This window comes from Drosophila biarmipes, chromosome 3R (genome assembly GCF_025231255.1).
Source record: "Drosophila biarmipes strain raj3 chromosome 3R, RU_DBia_V1.1, whole genome shotgun sequence".
NCBI lineage: Eukaryota > Metazoa > Arthropoda > Insecta > Diptera > Drosophilidae > Drosophila > Drosophila biarmipes.
This window is the reverse complement of record NC_066616.1, coordinates 31,336,119-31,351,551: the sequence shown is the minus strand read 5'-3', so window position 1 is coordinate 31,351,551 and position 15,433 is coordinate 31,336,119. Positions and strand designations below refer to the sequence as shown.

General features: G+C 45.8%; 8 protein-coding genes across 8 annotated transcripts in view; 2 read left to right on the top strand and 6 right to left on the bottom strand.

Moving 5' to 3' along the window:
- Positions 1-2,282, bottom strand: part of LOC108025187 (protein similar) — a 68,536-nt gene extending 66,254 nt beyond the window's left edge. The window contains exon 1 of the mRNA XM_017095496.3: positions 1,406-2,282. Within this exon, the coding sequence (XP_016950985.1) occupies positions 1,406-1,599 (194 nt within the window). The 5' untranslated portion in view covers positions 1,600-2,282. The remainder of the gene's footprint in view (positions 1-1,405) is intronic.
- A 405-nt stretch (positions 2,283-2,687) lies between these two features.
- LOC108025361 (mitochondrial intermembrane space import and assembly protein 40) lies at positions 2,688-3,277 on the bottom strand. The gene has a single exon (XM_017095821.3). It carries the CDS (start codon positions 3,275-3,277, stop codon positions 2,801-2,803), a length of 477 nt encoding a protein of 158 aa, XP_016951310.1. The 3' UTR covers positions 2,688-2,800.
- LOC108025362 (uncharacterized) lies at positions 3,143-3,880 on the bottom strand. Its single transcript, XM_017095822.3, has 2 exons — positions 3,676-3,880; positions 3,143-3,582 (listed from the first exon to the last, which is right to left on the bottom strand). Exons 1-2 carry the CDS (start codon positions 3,705-3,707, stop codon positions 3,279-3,281), a joined length of 336 nt encoding a protein of 111 aa, XP_016951311.1. The 5' UTR covers positions 3,708-3,880; the 3' UTR covers positions 3,143-3,278.
- A 175-nt stretch (positions 3,881-4,055) lies between these two features.
- On the bottom strand, positions 4,056-4,688 carry LOC108025013 (uncharacterized). Its single transcript, XM_017095268.3, has 2 exons — positions 4,547-4,688; positions 4,056-4,478 (listed from the first exon to the last, which is right to left on the bottom strand). Exons 1-2 carry the CDS (start codon positions 4,576-4,578, stop codon positions 4,172-4,174), a joined length of 339 nt encoding a protein of 112 aa, XP_016950757.1. The 5' UTR covers positions 4,579-4,688; the 3' UTR covers positions 4,056-4,171.
- Positions 4,563-6,083, top strand: LOC108025360 (DNA repair protein Rad51 homolog). Its single transcript, XM_017095820.3, has 3 exons — positions 4,563-4,845; positions 4,905-5,461; positions 5,521-6,083. The coding sequence occupies exons 1-3, from the start codon at positions 4,774-4,776 to the stop codon at positions 5,903-5,905; spliced, it is 1,014 nt and encodes a 337-aa protein (XP_016951309.1). The 5' UTR covers positions 4,563-4,773; the 3' UTR covers positions 5,906-6,083.
- Positions 6,065-8,364, bottom strand: LOC108025359 (PC4 and SFRS1-interacting protein). Its single transcript, XM_017095819.3, has 3 exons — positions 7,549-8,364; positions 6,442-7,251; positions 6,065-6,379 (listed from the first exon to the last, which is right to left on the bottom strand). Exons 1-2 carry the CDS (start codon positions 8,248-8,250, stop codon positions 6,490-6,492), a joined length of 1,464 nt encoding a protein of 487 aa, XP_016951308.1. The 5' UTR covers positions 8,251-8,364; the 3' UTR covers positions 6,065-6,379; positions 6,442-6,489.
- Positions 8,365-9,143: 779 nt separating this feature from the next.
- LOC108025464 (dual specificity protein phosphatase 18) lies at positions 9,144-13,036 on the top strand. Its single transcript, XM_017095966.3, has 2 exons — positions 9,144-9,429; positions 12,251-13,036. Exons 1-2 carry the CDS (start codon positions 9,350-9,352, stop codon positions 12,843-12,845), a joined length of 675 nt encoding a protein of 224 aa, XP_016951455.1. The 5' UTR covers positions 9,144-9,349; the 3' UTR covers positions 12,846-13,036.
- On the bottom strand, positions 12,991-15,217 carry LOC108025463 (mitochondrial nicotinamide adenine dinucleotide transporter SLC25A51). Its single transcript, XM_017095965.3, has 3 exons — positions 14,466-15,217; positions 13,804-13,933; positions 12,991-13,740 (listed from the first exon to the last, which is right to left on the bottom strand). The coding sequence occupies exons 1-3, from the start codon at positions 15,011-15,013 to the stop codon at positions 13,426-13,428; spliced, it is 993 nt and encodes a 330-aa protein (XP_016951454.1). The 5' UTR covers positions 15,014-15,217; the 3' UTR covers positions 12,991-13,425.
- Between the last annotated feature and the right edge of the window lie 216 nt (positions 15,218-15,433).

Here is a 15,433-nt window from a genome sequence, read left to right as displayed (position 1 = left end):
TGATAAAACGAAGCACGAGGAGCGAAAAACAGGTTGTTTTTTTGGGGCGGAGGGGTAGACATAACTGGTTTTCCTCATTGTTTTTGATTTTAGCCCCGACCAAAAAACAGCCCACAGTGCGTAAGGAGCACCGAAGAACAATGCACTCGTCTAAAAATAAACCCCAGCCACTGGGGGCTTGGCCTTTAGGATGAGAGGGCCCTGGACCCTTAGAGGACATGAGTACCATCTCTAGGGAGCAACAAGTGCTTCCTAGCCCAAGTGCACTTGTCAGGTATCGTATTCCACTGCGGAAACCAATCATGCATATGCAAACCGAACGATTTCGGTTCGGATCGTCGCGACTTTTGTCTTTGAAAGTCTATATCTGAAGGTCGTGGGTCTCGGCCGCTGGATTCTCCGTCCCTATCGCTCCACCTCCGTCACCGGTTCGTATAATAATTACCGCGAATGCAAAAATTTTTTCAACGCGTGTTTAATGATTGGCTTTCCATTTTTTCCTAGTCTCTGCGGAGTCTCTTTCGTCAAACAGTGACGCCCAATAAGGGGTGTTAATGAAATCAGTCGAAATTTAAATTCATTTTAGGACCTTAGAGTCAGGAAAAAGTTGGTATGGCAATAGAATGGGGAGCAGGAATTTTGGTGATGAATGGATCTAAACTATTTTGAAATTGACTATATAAAGGCTAAAGAACATCAGGCAAAAGTGAATTATTGAAGAGATCTTTTATATCAATAAACATTAAATAACAAAACCTAGAAGATATGGGAATGGAAATTTTTTATGACCCTAATTTACACTGATCTATCAAAAAAACATGCAAATCACACAGAACCTTTTGCTTAATTAGTTATTCCGGTTTAAGAAAGAGACGTAAGGCCTGGTCTAGAAGAGGGTCTAAGCAATATGGTTTGAAAATAACTCCAGATCAATACAAAAATCATTGTTTTCTACCGTTCCAAGATACCCAAAGGAAACCACCCCTAGATATTTTAAAAGAAATGTGCATTCTCATAAAAGAAACAATAAGCCTATGGAAAATTAAGAAGTAACAAAAAAGCAAAGATAAATAAATAAATACGTGGCGTATCTTACCTAGGGAGACCCCGTAAAAAGCAACCCTTTTAAGCGAAGGTATCTTACGGATTAAAATGATTCCAGGGCGTACGAAAAAACGAAATACCCCTTGGAAACTGAGAAGAAATGCGAAAAGCAACGGATAGCAACCAGAGCCGCCACGAGCTCTGCGATCGCTGCGCAGAGGCGAAAAAGAAAGCAGGCGCTTATGCAATGGGCAAACAACTGATCTAGGCAGATCCGATGGATTCGGATGGGGGATCGAGATACTCTGGGTCAGGGTATGCGGATAATCAGATAGCTCATCTATCGATCACTATGACTTACCTTCGTTTCTCCTTCGGTTTGCCGCTGGCCGTGAGATTGGACTTTGGGGCCGCCGAAGATGGGGATCCCGCAGACGAAGATGGTGGGGAGGAGGAGTACGAGGAGGATGAGGCGGAGGAGGAGGCGGAGTTGGTGGCCACCGACTGCTTCTGTTTCTCGGCCGCCGCTTCGATTGTGTCAATTAACGAGACCATTTTGTCGCCGGATCTCGGGGTGCAGCAGCATTCAAAACACAAAACAAAAAGATCTGTCGATGTGGAGGTTCCTGTTTCTCCCTTTTCTTGCTTTAATTTCTTATCGCGAGTTTTCCAGCACTTTTGAGACTCTTCGTTGTTGTTGTTGTCGTGTTGCTCGGTATTATTTATCGCCGTTGCTTTCGTATTTTCCTACGAAAACTAGCTGTGCGAGTGTGTTGGTTGTTGCGCTTGTATTGTTGGCACTACGCACACGCACTTACCGTGACTATGTTTTCCTTTTGAACTTTTGCTTTTTAACCACGGTAGCTGTAGCCAATAACACACTTCACCTGCCGTATTTTGAATATATTTCCGATTTCTGATCGACAAATTAAAAACAAAACACAAGGTTATTATATTATTTCACTGCTGCTGTCGCCGTTGTTGTTGTTGCTGTGGTTGTAGTCTCAACTGGTCAATTGCACTTTGGTATTTTCGATAATTCGAGTAGTACTATTATTGCACCTTGAAGTTTTGCACCGATTTGATGTCGAATTCGCGTTTAGGCATCTCACAAACGCGATTTATCAGCAGTATATGCATTTTACACTGCGCCTACAGCATTTTTGCTTTGCACACGAAATCTTAATACGCTTTTATTTTCACGTTTTCTTTGCTCGCTTCTTCGTAAACAGTGTGGCAGCAGGGTGGCGAAAATACCGCTTCGAAGTACTAGCGCTTCAGGAAAACACCAAAAATATACGGCAAAATCCAGAAAAACTGTCTAACGGCCTTTTGGGTTCAGTGAATACCGGGAATATTTTAAAAAAGTTTAACTTGGTCTGGAAAAATATGTTACAATCTGTAAATTCAATATTATGTATGATAAGTGCAAAAATAAAGGTCCTACATTAAAATACATTTAAAGATTGCGAAACATGTATTCCCTCTTATAAAACTTATATATAACATTTTAAACTGTATCTACTTAACATACTCTCCTCTTCAACTTTATATTCTTTGAAGAATTTCATTTTATTCATTCGTCGACTTCTACTTCTTCAGCAGAAAAATACAAAATTGCAACAGTCACGATAGATGGTGAATAATGATGGGAGCCCGAATGGCCCAGAACTATGACAAGCTTTATTTATTTTGTACGAAGTCACACCTAGCTCTTATCTTTTAAGTATTTTCAATACGACACATATGCTGCAGCCTAGGCCTTGGCCACCACCGAGTTGCTCTTGGGGGTCTCCGCCTCATCGCCGCCGCCTGGATTGCCCACATCCGCCAGCGGATCTGCGTTCTGGCCACCAACCGACCCGGCATCCGTGTCCAGGGCATCGCCCAGGGCGTCGTCGTCGTCGTCATCGCCGCCTGACTTGTTGTACACGGTGGGGTACTTCTGGAAGCAGTCGCGCATCTTGGTGAAGGCGTCGTAGCAGTCGGAGCCCTTGGGATCGGCGGTGCTGTTCTGGAAGCAGGAGAAGGCCTCGCGGAAGTCGACGCCACAGGGACCGGTGGCCATTCCGCCGAGGCAGGGGCAGCTCCAGTTGATCTTGCCGTCCTTGGTGATCACACCCTCTGGCTGCTCCGGTGGCGGCAGCTCGATGGTGCTGGCGGTGGCATGATCCTCCTTGGTCACGAAGATCACCTTGTCCTTGCCGTACTCCTTGCAGTACGAGAACGACATCCTAGTTAAATGATATGAACTCCGCGTCGGGTTCCTCGAAGTCCAGTGGTTTTCCGGATGTGCTGAGCACCTGGAAGTGGCAGGGCTCCTCCTGGTAGTAGCCTATTAGGCAAATGGCTATGCGGACGCGGTCCAGGAAAGCCTCGGGCACCCGAAAAATAGATCGCTGTTGGCTAGAGCTGAATTTCACGATTTCCAGCGTGGTTTGGCCACCGATTTCGCCGAAAACACTGGCCAAGGAGTTGAGGATGCAGCCGCAGAGGAAAACGGGCGTCAAGGTCACGGAGTCTGGATCTCGGAGTTTCCTGGGGGTAGAAAACATGGATTACTTTCACTATCTTCGAGATGATGCACGTGCGCACGTGTGGCAGATGGAATAGGGACTTTCCGGAACTCACAGCTTCACGTCCAGGTATTGGTAACCACTCATGCTTTGGTCACAAGCAAGTCCAATTCCCGGTAGTTCTGCGCGGGACCTGTTTTCGGTGGAAACTTCGGGAAATGCGGTCCAAAATTGCCGGTCAGTGTGTTATTTTTATGTAATTATTGCCTTTTCGCCGATTCTTGCTGCTTCTCGAACAGCTGTGCGCAGGCAGAGATGGCGGCTTGGCGGTTTACAGGAAAAGCTAGTGAAAAGTAGCTAAAAATATATCTTAATTTGGTGAGCCTTTTTTTGCTTTTACATAAATACATTTATAAATAAAATATCTATGAATAATATAGTAATTATAAACTTGTCCCTGTCATAGACTGAAGACATTACACATTTTTAAGAGCATTTAAATGTTTTATTGATGGCAACACTAATTCGTTGTGAATGGCAAATTTTCAAATATTTCGTAACGGTTATAGTGGTTAGTTATATATTTTACAATCAAAGTTTTATGGATAATCCTAGGTATCGGGCAGCTTTACGTGACTCTTCTCAATGTCCTTCTCAAAGTCTAGCGCTGTTTTTGAGGTTTCGAGGACCTGGAAATGGCATGGCGTTTCCTGGTAGTGGCCTATTAGTTCCAGGCAGATACGAGTCATCTCAAAGAGTTCTTCAGGAACTCGGAAAACAACGCGTTGCTGCTGGGCGCAGAACTTTACGATCTCCAAAGTGGGCTTCTCCTCGCAGAAGAAACTATCCAAGGCACTGAGAACACAGCTACGAAAAAGTGCTGGGGTCAAAACCACTGTATCCGGTTCTCGAAGTTTGCTGAGGGAGTAAGTGTGATATTTATTATTTACCATTTTGTGTTGAGTTCTGAACATTGCGTCACTCACAGTTTTATGTCAAAGTAATAATATCCCGCCATGGCGATCTTTCGTGTCCCCTTTAGGCGGTGTCCACTGTGGTGATATTGCAATAGTTGTGCGTTCGGGGCGAATGGCAAACCGATTGTTTTGGTGAATTGCGCGGCGCCAATTTTTTGACGAAATTCCCTGGTCTCATGCAAAACGTAGAATTTAAAAGGCAAAATTTAAAGCCATAACAAATAGGTATCTGTCAAATGGAGAAGCTAACGAATGGCCAGGCCCAGGAGGAGGAGGAAGAGGGTCCCCTCAGCGTGGCCAAACTGATAGTGAGTACTCAGCGATCTTGGCCAGACTTTTGGGCTTATCTTAAATGTACATCCTCCAGGGAGGCAGCATCACGGCCAAGGACATCAAACTCCTTCAGCAGGCCAGTCTGCACACCGTGGAGGCGGTGGCCAATGCCACCAAGAAGCAACTGATGGCCATTCCCGGCCTGGGTGGCGGCAAAGTGGAGCAGATCATCACGGAGGCCAACAAGCTGGTGCCACTGGGCTTCCTCAGCGCCCGCACCTTCCATCAGATGCGTGCGGATGTGGTGCAGCTAAGCACGGGCTCCAAGGAGCTGGACAAGCTGCTGGGTGGCGGCATTGAGACGGGATCCATCACTGAGATCTTCGGCGAGTTCCGCTGTGGCAAGACACAGATCTGCCACACTCTCGCGGTCACCTGCCAGCTGCCCATCAGCCAGAAGGGCGGCGAAGGCAAGTGCCTGTACATTGACACGGAGAACACCTTCCGCCCGGAGCGGCTGTCGGCCATTGCGCAGAGATTCAAGCTGAACGAGGCCGAGGTGCTGGACAACGTGGCCTGTTCCAGGGCTTACAACTCAGATCAGCAGACCAAGCTCATCCAAATGGCAGCGGGCATGCTCTTTGAGTCCAGGTATGCTGGGTGATCTTATCTCACTTAATAACCCACTTTAATCCGCTCCCATCTTGCAGATACGCCGTGGTCATCGTGGACAGTGCCATGGCTCTCTACCGATCGGACTACATTGGACGCGGTGAGCTGGCGGCCAGGCAAAACCATCTGGGCCTGTTCCTGCGCATGCTCCAGCGCCTGGCCGATGAGTTCGGGGTGGCGGTGGTCATCACCAACCAGGTGACTGCCTCGCTGGACGGCGGGCCGGGCATGTTTGCCGGCGATGCCAAGAAGCCCATCGGGGGCCACATCATGGCCCACTCCTCCACCACGCGGCTGTATCTGCGCAAGGGCAAGGGCGAGACGCGCATCTGCAAGATCTACGATTCGCCCTGTCTGCCGGAATCGGAGGCCATGTTCGCCATTCTGCCGGATGGCATAGGCGACGTAAAGGAGGGCAACTGATCCATAGCTTAGGACAGCGAATGAATGCTTAATTTACGTTAGATTACAATACCGTTTATGTTTCTCTACTAGTAATATACTGTTCATTATGTTAAATGCTTTTATTTTGTATGTCTTGAGCATAGTCAATGGAAATTCAATATAAATTCAAACAAGGTCTGAGAGTATGTACCATCTATATTTAATTCATTATCAATCAAAATCATCTACACACTTAGTAAATATTGGGGGATCCGAAGCTTAAAAGCTTTTAAGTCTGGAGGTAATATTAAGCGGGTGCGGCAGGAGAAATCCCATCTCGAGCAATGCACGGATATGCGCCTGGTAGGCAAACAAATGAGGGGTTCGGCTTTCACTGAGGGGAATTAAATGAATTGTTATCCTAGAAATTAAGCAATAGCACACTCGGCTTATCAAAACTCCGTCGTCCAGAGCAAGGTCTTCAATTGCCCGGTTTTTAACGCTTAGTAGTAACTGCAAGAATAAGAGCGTTAAAGGAGACTCAAGTAAAATGTTGCTGTGTTAAGAAAGCGCACCTTATCGTACAGTTGGACTAGCAAAGCTGGTCCTCAAACACTCGTCTTCTACTGCGGTACGGCTTCGCCGGCGGCGGAGCCCTCTTTGGCCACAACCAGACTGTTGTAGCTGCGCTCGTTCATTCCCACGCGAAGGTTCTCGTTCATATTTTTCGTGTAGGTCTTGTAGATCTTAACCTTCTCGCAGAAATCGATCCAAAAGTTATCCTCGGCCTCGGGCTCCGGATTGAAGAGACTCTTGAAGCCATCGTATATGCCGGAGGACACCTTCCGAATGATTTGCGCCTTCTCCTTGAACTCCACCTCGTCGGAGTGGTCCATTTTCCAGAGCTCTAGGTTGCCCACATAGCGACGCAACCGCCGCATAATGTCCACGCACTCTGGGTTTCGCAGCAGCATCAGCTTGGTGAGCTCCACCTCCTTGAACTGGTCGAGAATCTCCAGGCACTTGCCCACATTGGCTCGCCGCAATCCCAGGCACTCGCGCAGCTGCTGGGAAAGTTGGATGAAATCGCGCTCCATGAACAGCGCATCTTCGTGCTCAATGAGCTCCTCAATAAACCGCAGGGCCTCCTGCTTGGGTATCTCGCTGCGAGTTGGCTCCACCACTATCCTCTCGGGCATGGTCTCCGGCTCAAGTTGACCGCTCTCCAGCTTCAGCTTGAGCTCCATGGCCTCCTTGCGGGACTTCTCCAGCCATGCCTCCTCCGCGGCGGCGCTCTCGAAGATCTCCGGCTTGTTGTAGTTCATGTCAATGCCCAAACACTTGGCTGTGGGCATGTACACCATCAGCATCTCGTTCCTGATGTTCTGAGGGGGCAAAATGATACTAGATTAGCAAACTATGACGATTGCATCAGGTGATAAGAAAGTTTTTTATGTCACAATAAAATTTGTTTTTAGCTTAATGTTGTTTTTATTAGTTCGAACTTTATGTTCGGTTAGGTCAGGAATTCGATTCCTAGTGTTATTATATATTTTAATTTTATTTAACTTTAATTTTTAAACAAGTCCCTCGATTTTTTTAAGTTGTTCAGGTACACTGGCTTATTTAAGTACCTAGTTTATTTCCCATCACCGTGACCTATTTAATTGGCTCATACTTACATTGATTGGCCTTGCCCGCTTCTGGATGGGAGTTACTGCAGCCGTGGGCTTGGATTTCTTAACGGATTTCTTGGCGGACGAGGTTGGCGTGGACGCAGGAGCGGCATTTCCGCCGCCCAGACCCTCGGTGGGAACGCGGCGCTTGGCTGGCGGAGGAGCTCCCTCCGTGCCGGGGGAGGAGGTGGCTTGGCCGCCCCCTTCGCTGTCGCCGTCCACATGACGTGGTGGTGCCTTGGTCTTCCGGCTGACTGACTTCTTGGGCTTCTCTGCCGGCGGTGGAGCTGTTGCAGCAGCTGGTTCTCCTGCCTCCTTGGCTTCCTCCTTCTGGGCCGGATCGGCTGCAGCGGCAGCAGGAGCTCCAGCGGCGGCGTCTGCGGGAGGAGCAGCTGATTCCTCGGTGCCGGGCAAATCGATGGGCGCCGAATCCTCGCCGCGCAGGGCGCTCTCAATCTGCTCGATGGCCTCGATGAACTTGGCCCGCTTCATGATCTTCTCGGTGGCGAAGCGCTCCTTGTTGTCCGCGTAGGGGAACAGGTCCTCCACCTTGATGTTGGCCGTCTCGCCCGTTCCGTAGAAGTAAACATTGTACTTCTTGTTGTTGTTGCTCTTGGTGATCTTGGCCGGCCACGGCGGATAGCCCTTCACCTTGGCGAACACCAGGTCGCCAATGCTGAACGACTTGGCAGCCTTATCCTTGCCCATCTTGGATTTGCTGTAGCTTGGCTAAATCGTGTGGGATTCCAATTTGTTTTCGCGGAATTTCTGTGGCGTCTGCTTTTTCGTCTCGCGCTTAGTTAGTGGTGTGACCGTGCTCGCAGAAAATACCATTAGGTACCACTTGGGTTCCATTAAATACCGTTTATATACCACCACTTTCGAATTACAGAAATAGTGTGCCCATATGAGTGGGTTCTATTGATAACGTGTTCTAAAAGCGCGGGAAAAGCTTAACATTTTATAGACTTGTAACCGTTTTCTAAGTTTTTAAAGTAGTTTTTATATAGAGTTTGAAAATCTAAATTTTAAAGATTTCTAGACTAAAGATCCACTATTAGTTTACCTTGAGCATGAGGCAAAAAACGGGGTATTCGTAAGCAGAATAGGATAAGTAAATGATAACTATATCTTATTTTTAACTTCCGGATAGGGGTGAAAATAAAAAATAAGAGAGAAAGTTCCCACGGATAGTTACTGCTAGAGAGCAAAATATATACCTTGTAGAGTCGGAAACGCTTTCTTTTATCCAGTACATACTTTCTAGGGAATACAATTTACCATTTTACTAACTTAACAATATATTAAAACATTTTTAAACCCGTAACAAAAATAATGTATAATAGTAAAATGTAGACATATCTCTTATGCTGAAAATGATAAGCCCCACTATCAGGGTATCTAGTTGGCAACATTATCCAAGTGCACGCAGTGCATTCGATTTTCCCACATAATTACGAACCAAAAATCGCTGGCAAAGCTCCCACAGGTGGAATGCCCACCTCGTGGCACCCACACAAAACACCTTTACGCACAAACTCACCACATCAGCTGAAAGCAGAAAACGTTTTCGAAGGCATTTCTGTTCGCCGCCGCTCAGTCGTCGATGGTTTGCCAAAAAGAATAGTACCTATCCGACCATCCCACTGAATTCCCAGAGAACTTCAGTTTGTTTACCGCATCGAATCGCCGCAGAGAGATAAAGGCGGAAGATAGTTTTCCATTTTCCCCTGGAATCCGAGGAATTTCTTTGTTGCGAAGCGAAAATTCTTGATTAAGTGGCGCGCGAATTCTTGAGCCCATAAACATGCAGGAGCTATTAGTCGCCGGCATCGGAGGAATCGTCCCATTCGATAAGGAGAATGTCGAGAACGAAGGCTGCCAAAGGTGAGTCATTTGCACGCATATATCGTGGGCTTAATCCATTTGCTGCGGTCGCCATTTGAGCCCGTTTTTGTTAATCACTAACACTAAAGTGGCGCCCTACTAACGTGTGTGCATAGTCAAGGTTGCGCTGATGTCACCTCAGGCGCACCTTGTCGCCGCCCGACAACCTAATTGGTTCAATTTGAAAGTAATTAGTGATATTACTGCTCTGAAATAGAAAACATATTCGAACTATCAAATATTTACCCTTCTTTTCTATAAAAATATCATCGATTTTTTTCTATTAAATAACTTTTTCGAACGAAAATACTGTCCCTCCACTACATAGAGATATTTTTTAAGGATTTTTTTATTTTTTTAATGAATATTTTTCCAATTTCTACTTCAATGCTGCAAAAAACTCCGAAATTGTAAAAATGTAGCCCCTTTTCAAGCACAATGAAGTCACGGCTCACATGCACCCAATACGGCCACATGCGTTTTTCAAATCTAATTTGTTTTTTGAACCGAATTCCATCCTGAATTCCAATGTATTTACATCTGGGCATATTTCGAGCATGGCCCGCTTTTCGCTATTGTCCCATTTATTCGACGCGGAAACCATGTCGGAACTGAATGTGTATCCAAAGAACCCATTGAAATTCAGAATTTATGGGACTTTATTTAAATTATACTCGGGTTTTTCGGCGCAGTCTTGGCATTCCTTATCGGAGGCCCTGACTCTGACAATTGAATTCAAGGACAGCATAATTGCGAAAATTAAATTAGTCATTTATCATGGGGCAGACGGAGGTCTGTCCGCAGGTCTGTCAAAAAGTTTGGCAGTCGAAAAATAGCCAATTTTCTGGTAGCGAGGTAAAATTTTAATATCCTGACTTTGGGGAATTTTTTGGGTTGGAATGTTTTGCAATTTACAAGAGATACAAGAGAATGGCGCACTTTATAAGCCCAAAAGATCGTAGTATTCTTCCCATTCCACATTAACCTAGTTTTTCCCAAAAAAAAAAACGAAACCATGTGATTGACAATGCAAAACTAGCCCAGCGACAAGGATTTCAGATTCCACCTCTCCACAGCGAATCCATAAATAATGGACTTGGAATCCGAAAACATCTCAATTTGTTCTTGGTTTTATTTTTGCATTCGCTGATAATAAAAAACAAAATCACCATAAGGCGGGCGGTGTGAAATATTTTAATTTCACTTATTTTCAAATCACACAATTTTCTGCCGATGCCAGTGGCTTTTGGTCTAGTGAAAGTGACCGATGATTAATTTGGCGCCTTGCCAGCGGAATTCGTGATTATTATTTAATGACGACGCCAAGTCGCCGTAAACATATAATAAAACCAAAAAGAAATGTGATTTTTGACGCGCAGAAAATGGCAATACTCTTGGGAATAATATTTGGATTTAAAATCCATTAAAGGGTATCGAATATATTTTATTTAATATTTATTCAGCGGTATCCTATATGTATGCAACGATATTTTTAACTCGCGAAAGTACCAGCCTACTTTTAGACACCTTTGGAGTAATTTCATATTTTTACTTTTTTGAAGGGTATCAGTGGTTCGTCGCATAAATAAGTCGAGTGTTTAATTTTACATTTACATTCCTCAGTGGCAGGAACTCTTGAGTGTGATGACAGAAGCGGAAAAATAAAGAGGGGGTCGCTTTGGGCACCTTCCATTTGATCTCCGACGACAAGAGGGGATGTCCAGGGGATCGGGTTGATGGATAGGGCGCAAAAGAACCGGATGGCAGGCCTCTATTTTAATCATCATGTTGCCTTATAGGAACATTAGGAATGCTTCGATCCAAAATAAAGATAATAATAGGTTGACAGATCTATCTTTCTACTAGACCAATATGACTAATCCTTTTGTTTACTGGGGCAACCAAAGAAATGCAACAAAATAAAAACATAATTGACTGATTATAAAAACAAGATCGTAGACGTCGCAGATAATATACCATTTATGAGATGACTGATCTGTTTGTTTACGCATTCGCCAAATACCATTTTAGAGCCAGTCTATTTTCACCTCGCCTCCATTTAATGTACACTCCGCGAAACTAATTATAAACAGGCATTCTTGAGGTGTACAGATACGAATTTGGGTACACCTATATGTATCTGGGCAATATGTTTATTGTTTGTGCCTACGCAGCGCAAAAACCATGACGTCGCCCCATAAATACGTAGGTGCTGGGATGGGATCTGCTGGGACTGGATGGCTTGGGATCGCTTGTTGATGCCGATGGCTGTTTTAGTTCCCATTCACAAAATTACCCCGCCTGCTTCATGTCGAAGAGCTTTTGCAGTACTACGCAAAAAATACTCGAATACCTGCCATTTGTTTATGGGATATTTGTGTTTGGCTTAACACCAAATGTGCTCCTTTGTTCCCCTGAGAAATGTTCTTATTTTATCGGTTTTTTCACCCTCTATTAATACACGAACATATACGAAATGCATCTGGTTATCCAGCCAGGAATTCGTACGCAGTTTTACTTGGCAGTAAACCCGAAACATTTGAATATGAATTATTGCCTTAACGAAATATGATTAAATTGCATAAGCAATTTTTTACGATTCTGTTTTTATCTATTTTATTTGGCTCGGAAAGGTGTCAGTCATTAAACAAATTATGGGTAGTAAAAAATCTTGTTTAAATAATACCACATATATCTGTATATATATTTCCAAAATCAAAAAAAATGTATTTTACACCATTTAAAAAGGATTTATCATAATAAAATGGTTACTTTTCAAGAAACACAACAATAAAAATTGCAATTTCCTTCGCTTTTGCAGCAAGCTAAGTGCTTCAGAGGACCACACGCCGTATCCTGGCCTGTCCCGCCTCACACCATCCCTGATCCTTTGCGGAGCGGCGGCGGTGGTGCCCGCCTACATGGACAAACTGGGCGTGAGCTGCGTCATCAACGTGGCCCCCGAACTGCCGGACACCCCGCTGCCCAGTCAAAAGAGCCCTCTGTACCTGCGGATCCCAGTCCAGGATCGCTCGGAGGCGGACTTGTACAAGCATTTCGATGAGGGTGCCGATCTGATCGAGGAAGTGCGCCTCTCCGGGGGCTGCACTCTGATCCACTGCGTGGCCGGGGTCAGCCGATCGGCCAGCTTGTGCCTGGCCTACCTGATGAAGCACGCCGGGATGAGTCTGCGCGAGGCCTACCACCATGTGCAGTCCATCAGGCCACAGGTTCGTCCAAACTCGGGATTCTTCCAGCAGCTGCGGCGGTACGAGCAGGAACTGAGGGGCACCAGCTCGGTGGCCATGGTGTACTTCGCCTCGCTGGACAAGGAGATACCCGACATCCTGGAGCCCCAGTACCGGGCCATGGAGGACTTCTACCAGCGGTACCGCAGCTCGCTGAAGAAGCGATAGATCGCTTGGTCTCATCGACGCCACATAATCTTACTTGTGATACTCGTACCCTACTGCTAGTCCCTAGATTAGATCTTAATACTCCACTATGTGCTTATAGATAACCATGGAAATGCTGAAACCTACATAAGATGTATGCTTAAACTTCGTAATTACAAATACACTTTTATTTTCGATTAAGAACATTGAAATTACAGCGTAAATCATTCAGTTTTAGTAACTTCAATGAATCACAAAGTCATTGGCGAACAAACAACACACTCGTATTATATGGTACATCACCTAGTATTATTTACACGCACTCGTAAAGTAGCTAACTAAACCGTAACTCGTAGTTTGGGTACCTTTAAATGCTCACGTGGTATTGTACTTGGCATCCGCGGGGCGAATTGAATAGATATACAGATATGAGGAGGAGGGGAGGAGCAAGTGGCCTCCGCTTACGATGTGTATATGTACATTAACACCTAGAATTCAGCATCTCAACACAAGCGACTTAGACGAGACTTAACCGAGAGAAATAATTGGCTAGCTAAAAGGCAGAAGTAACCGTTTGTGTACAATCAGCTAAGTATCTAGTTTACTCCGAGGTCAGCGGGATCTGCGGCTGCTGGTGCATCAGTTTCTTGAGGTTTTCGTAGGCCGTGTTCATGATGCCCCAGCTGATGAAGGAGCGGCCCGTGTTGAAGGCGCATCCGCGGTAGAAGTTCGCGATGCGGCAGTCGCGCTCTATGTAAATTCGCTTGCACGCCTGCCAGCTGCCCTCCGACCTCTGGCCCATGTCGCTCTGCAGCGACACCTTGATCACGTTGAGCGGGTAGAAAATTGTGCTTATGCTCGCCCCGATCACCGCGCCCGCGATGAACTCCTGTGCCGTCCGACTGGATACCGATTGCTGCGGGTTGGAGAAACAGGGGTTTAATAGGCGTTTCTATGTGATGTGGGCCAAGGTACTCACTCTATTGGGCAGTCGTACGCTGGCCTCCTCCCGCAGCACGAAGAACAACGCGTTGGACAGGCCGTTGCGCCAAAATACTGGTTCAAGTCCCCTGTACAGCTCCCGGTAGCCATGGTGGGTTACGACATACCTGGGAAATAAGAGAGTAATACATGTGTGGGTGAGATGGTTATTTCCCAATTGGCTGCTTAAATATTTCTATCTATAAATCGATATGATTTGAATACCTCAGCGAAATATATCAAACTATATTATGCATGATAAATGAAACCCCAAACATAAAATAAGAAAGTTTTGTGGTTCTGAAAAATTGATTAAAAACGAAAATGTACTTTCATTAATGGGATTTCTTTCTTATCTTGTTTACCACTAAAGTAGACCCACTCATGGAGATATTTTTTAACAGTTTTAATATTAATCTTATCTTTTAAATTCCCTCGCAAGGGGGATTGCTCTACTCAATAACTAACTTTCCCTTCTTCGCTACTCACAGTTTAATAATTTGTTTTATTTTATTAAGAATAAGAATAGAATCAGAATATGAATAAAAAAGTATGTCTTGACATAAGCTTCAACTTAGTTTCAGCTAATAAACTCGAATTCCTAATAATATATTAGAAAACAATACATTTATGACCCTCACTTAGTTGTAACCAGCTCACCTGAATGCATTCGGTGTGTTGGAGAAGTGCTGGTGGAACTTGGAGTCCGCCAGGAGGGTTTGCACCCGCTCGAAGGGCAGGAGGATGGACTCGGCGCTGCCGGCGACCACCCCGGCGATCACCTTGGCCCCGTAGTCGTTCAGGCGGTAGTCCTCCACGAGGTACCGCCGCGTGCCGTCGAACACGCCGAACATGATGGACAGGGAGATGGTCTTCTGGGCGAGGGGCGGCAGCATGCCGCGGTACAGGAAGCCCAGCCCCTCGTGGCGCAGCTGGGCGAAGGCCGAGGTGATGGGCACGCCGTGCAGCATTTGGCGGAAAATCATCTTGTAGATGGGGTAGGTGGCCGCGATGTTGACGAAGGCGGCTCCGCACCCACAGGCGAACTCCTCCCACTGGAAGGCCCCGAAGAAGCGGTCGGAGAATACGCTGCCGCCCCGGGACAGCTCTACGTCCGTGCGGTGGGCGGGGGTTCCGCCAGATGGAACCCGTTTGGGGGGCGGTGGGTCGGTGGTTTTCGCGACATTCGGTGCTCCATCGTCTTTCATCTTGCTCTGATCCTAACTTCAGTACGGGCGTGTGGAGAAGGGCGCATTGGTCACCGCGTTACCATCGCAACTGCTCACACACTGGGTTTGCGCTGGTTTGTTTTGGTTTCGCTTCACATCGGTTTAATTATATAATGATTTTTAGAAGTAAATAGACGAAGAAGACCCACGGTTTGACGGCGCCCGCCAGTGTGACCGTATGTGGGCCCTCGAGGCATACCGAAGGACTCTGTTATTCAAATTTAAATTGAGTAAGGGTTCTATGAAAATAACTTTTATTATAAAGGCGATTTAAATGATTCTCTCTTATATTTAGTTGCTATTAATTATTTTGTATTTGAAACACCTTAAAACAATCAAATCACTCATTACATCGCTAGTTACGCTGCAGGAAGGCATACAAATTTATAAATATTTTGA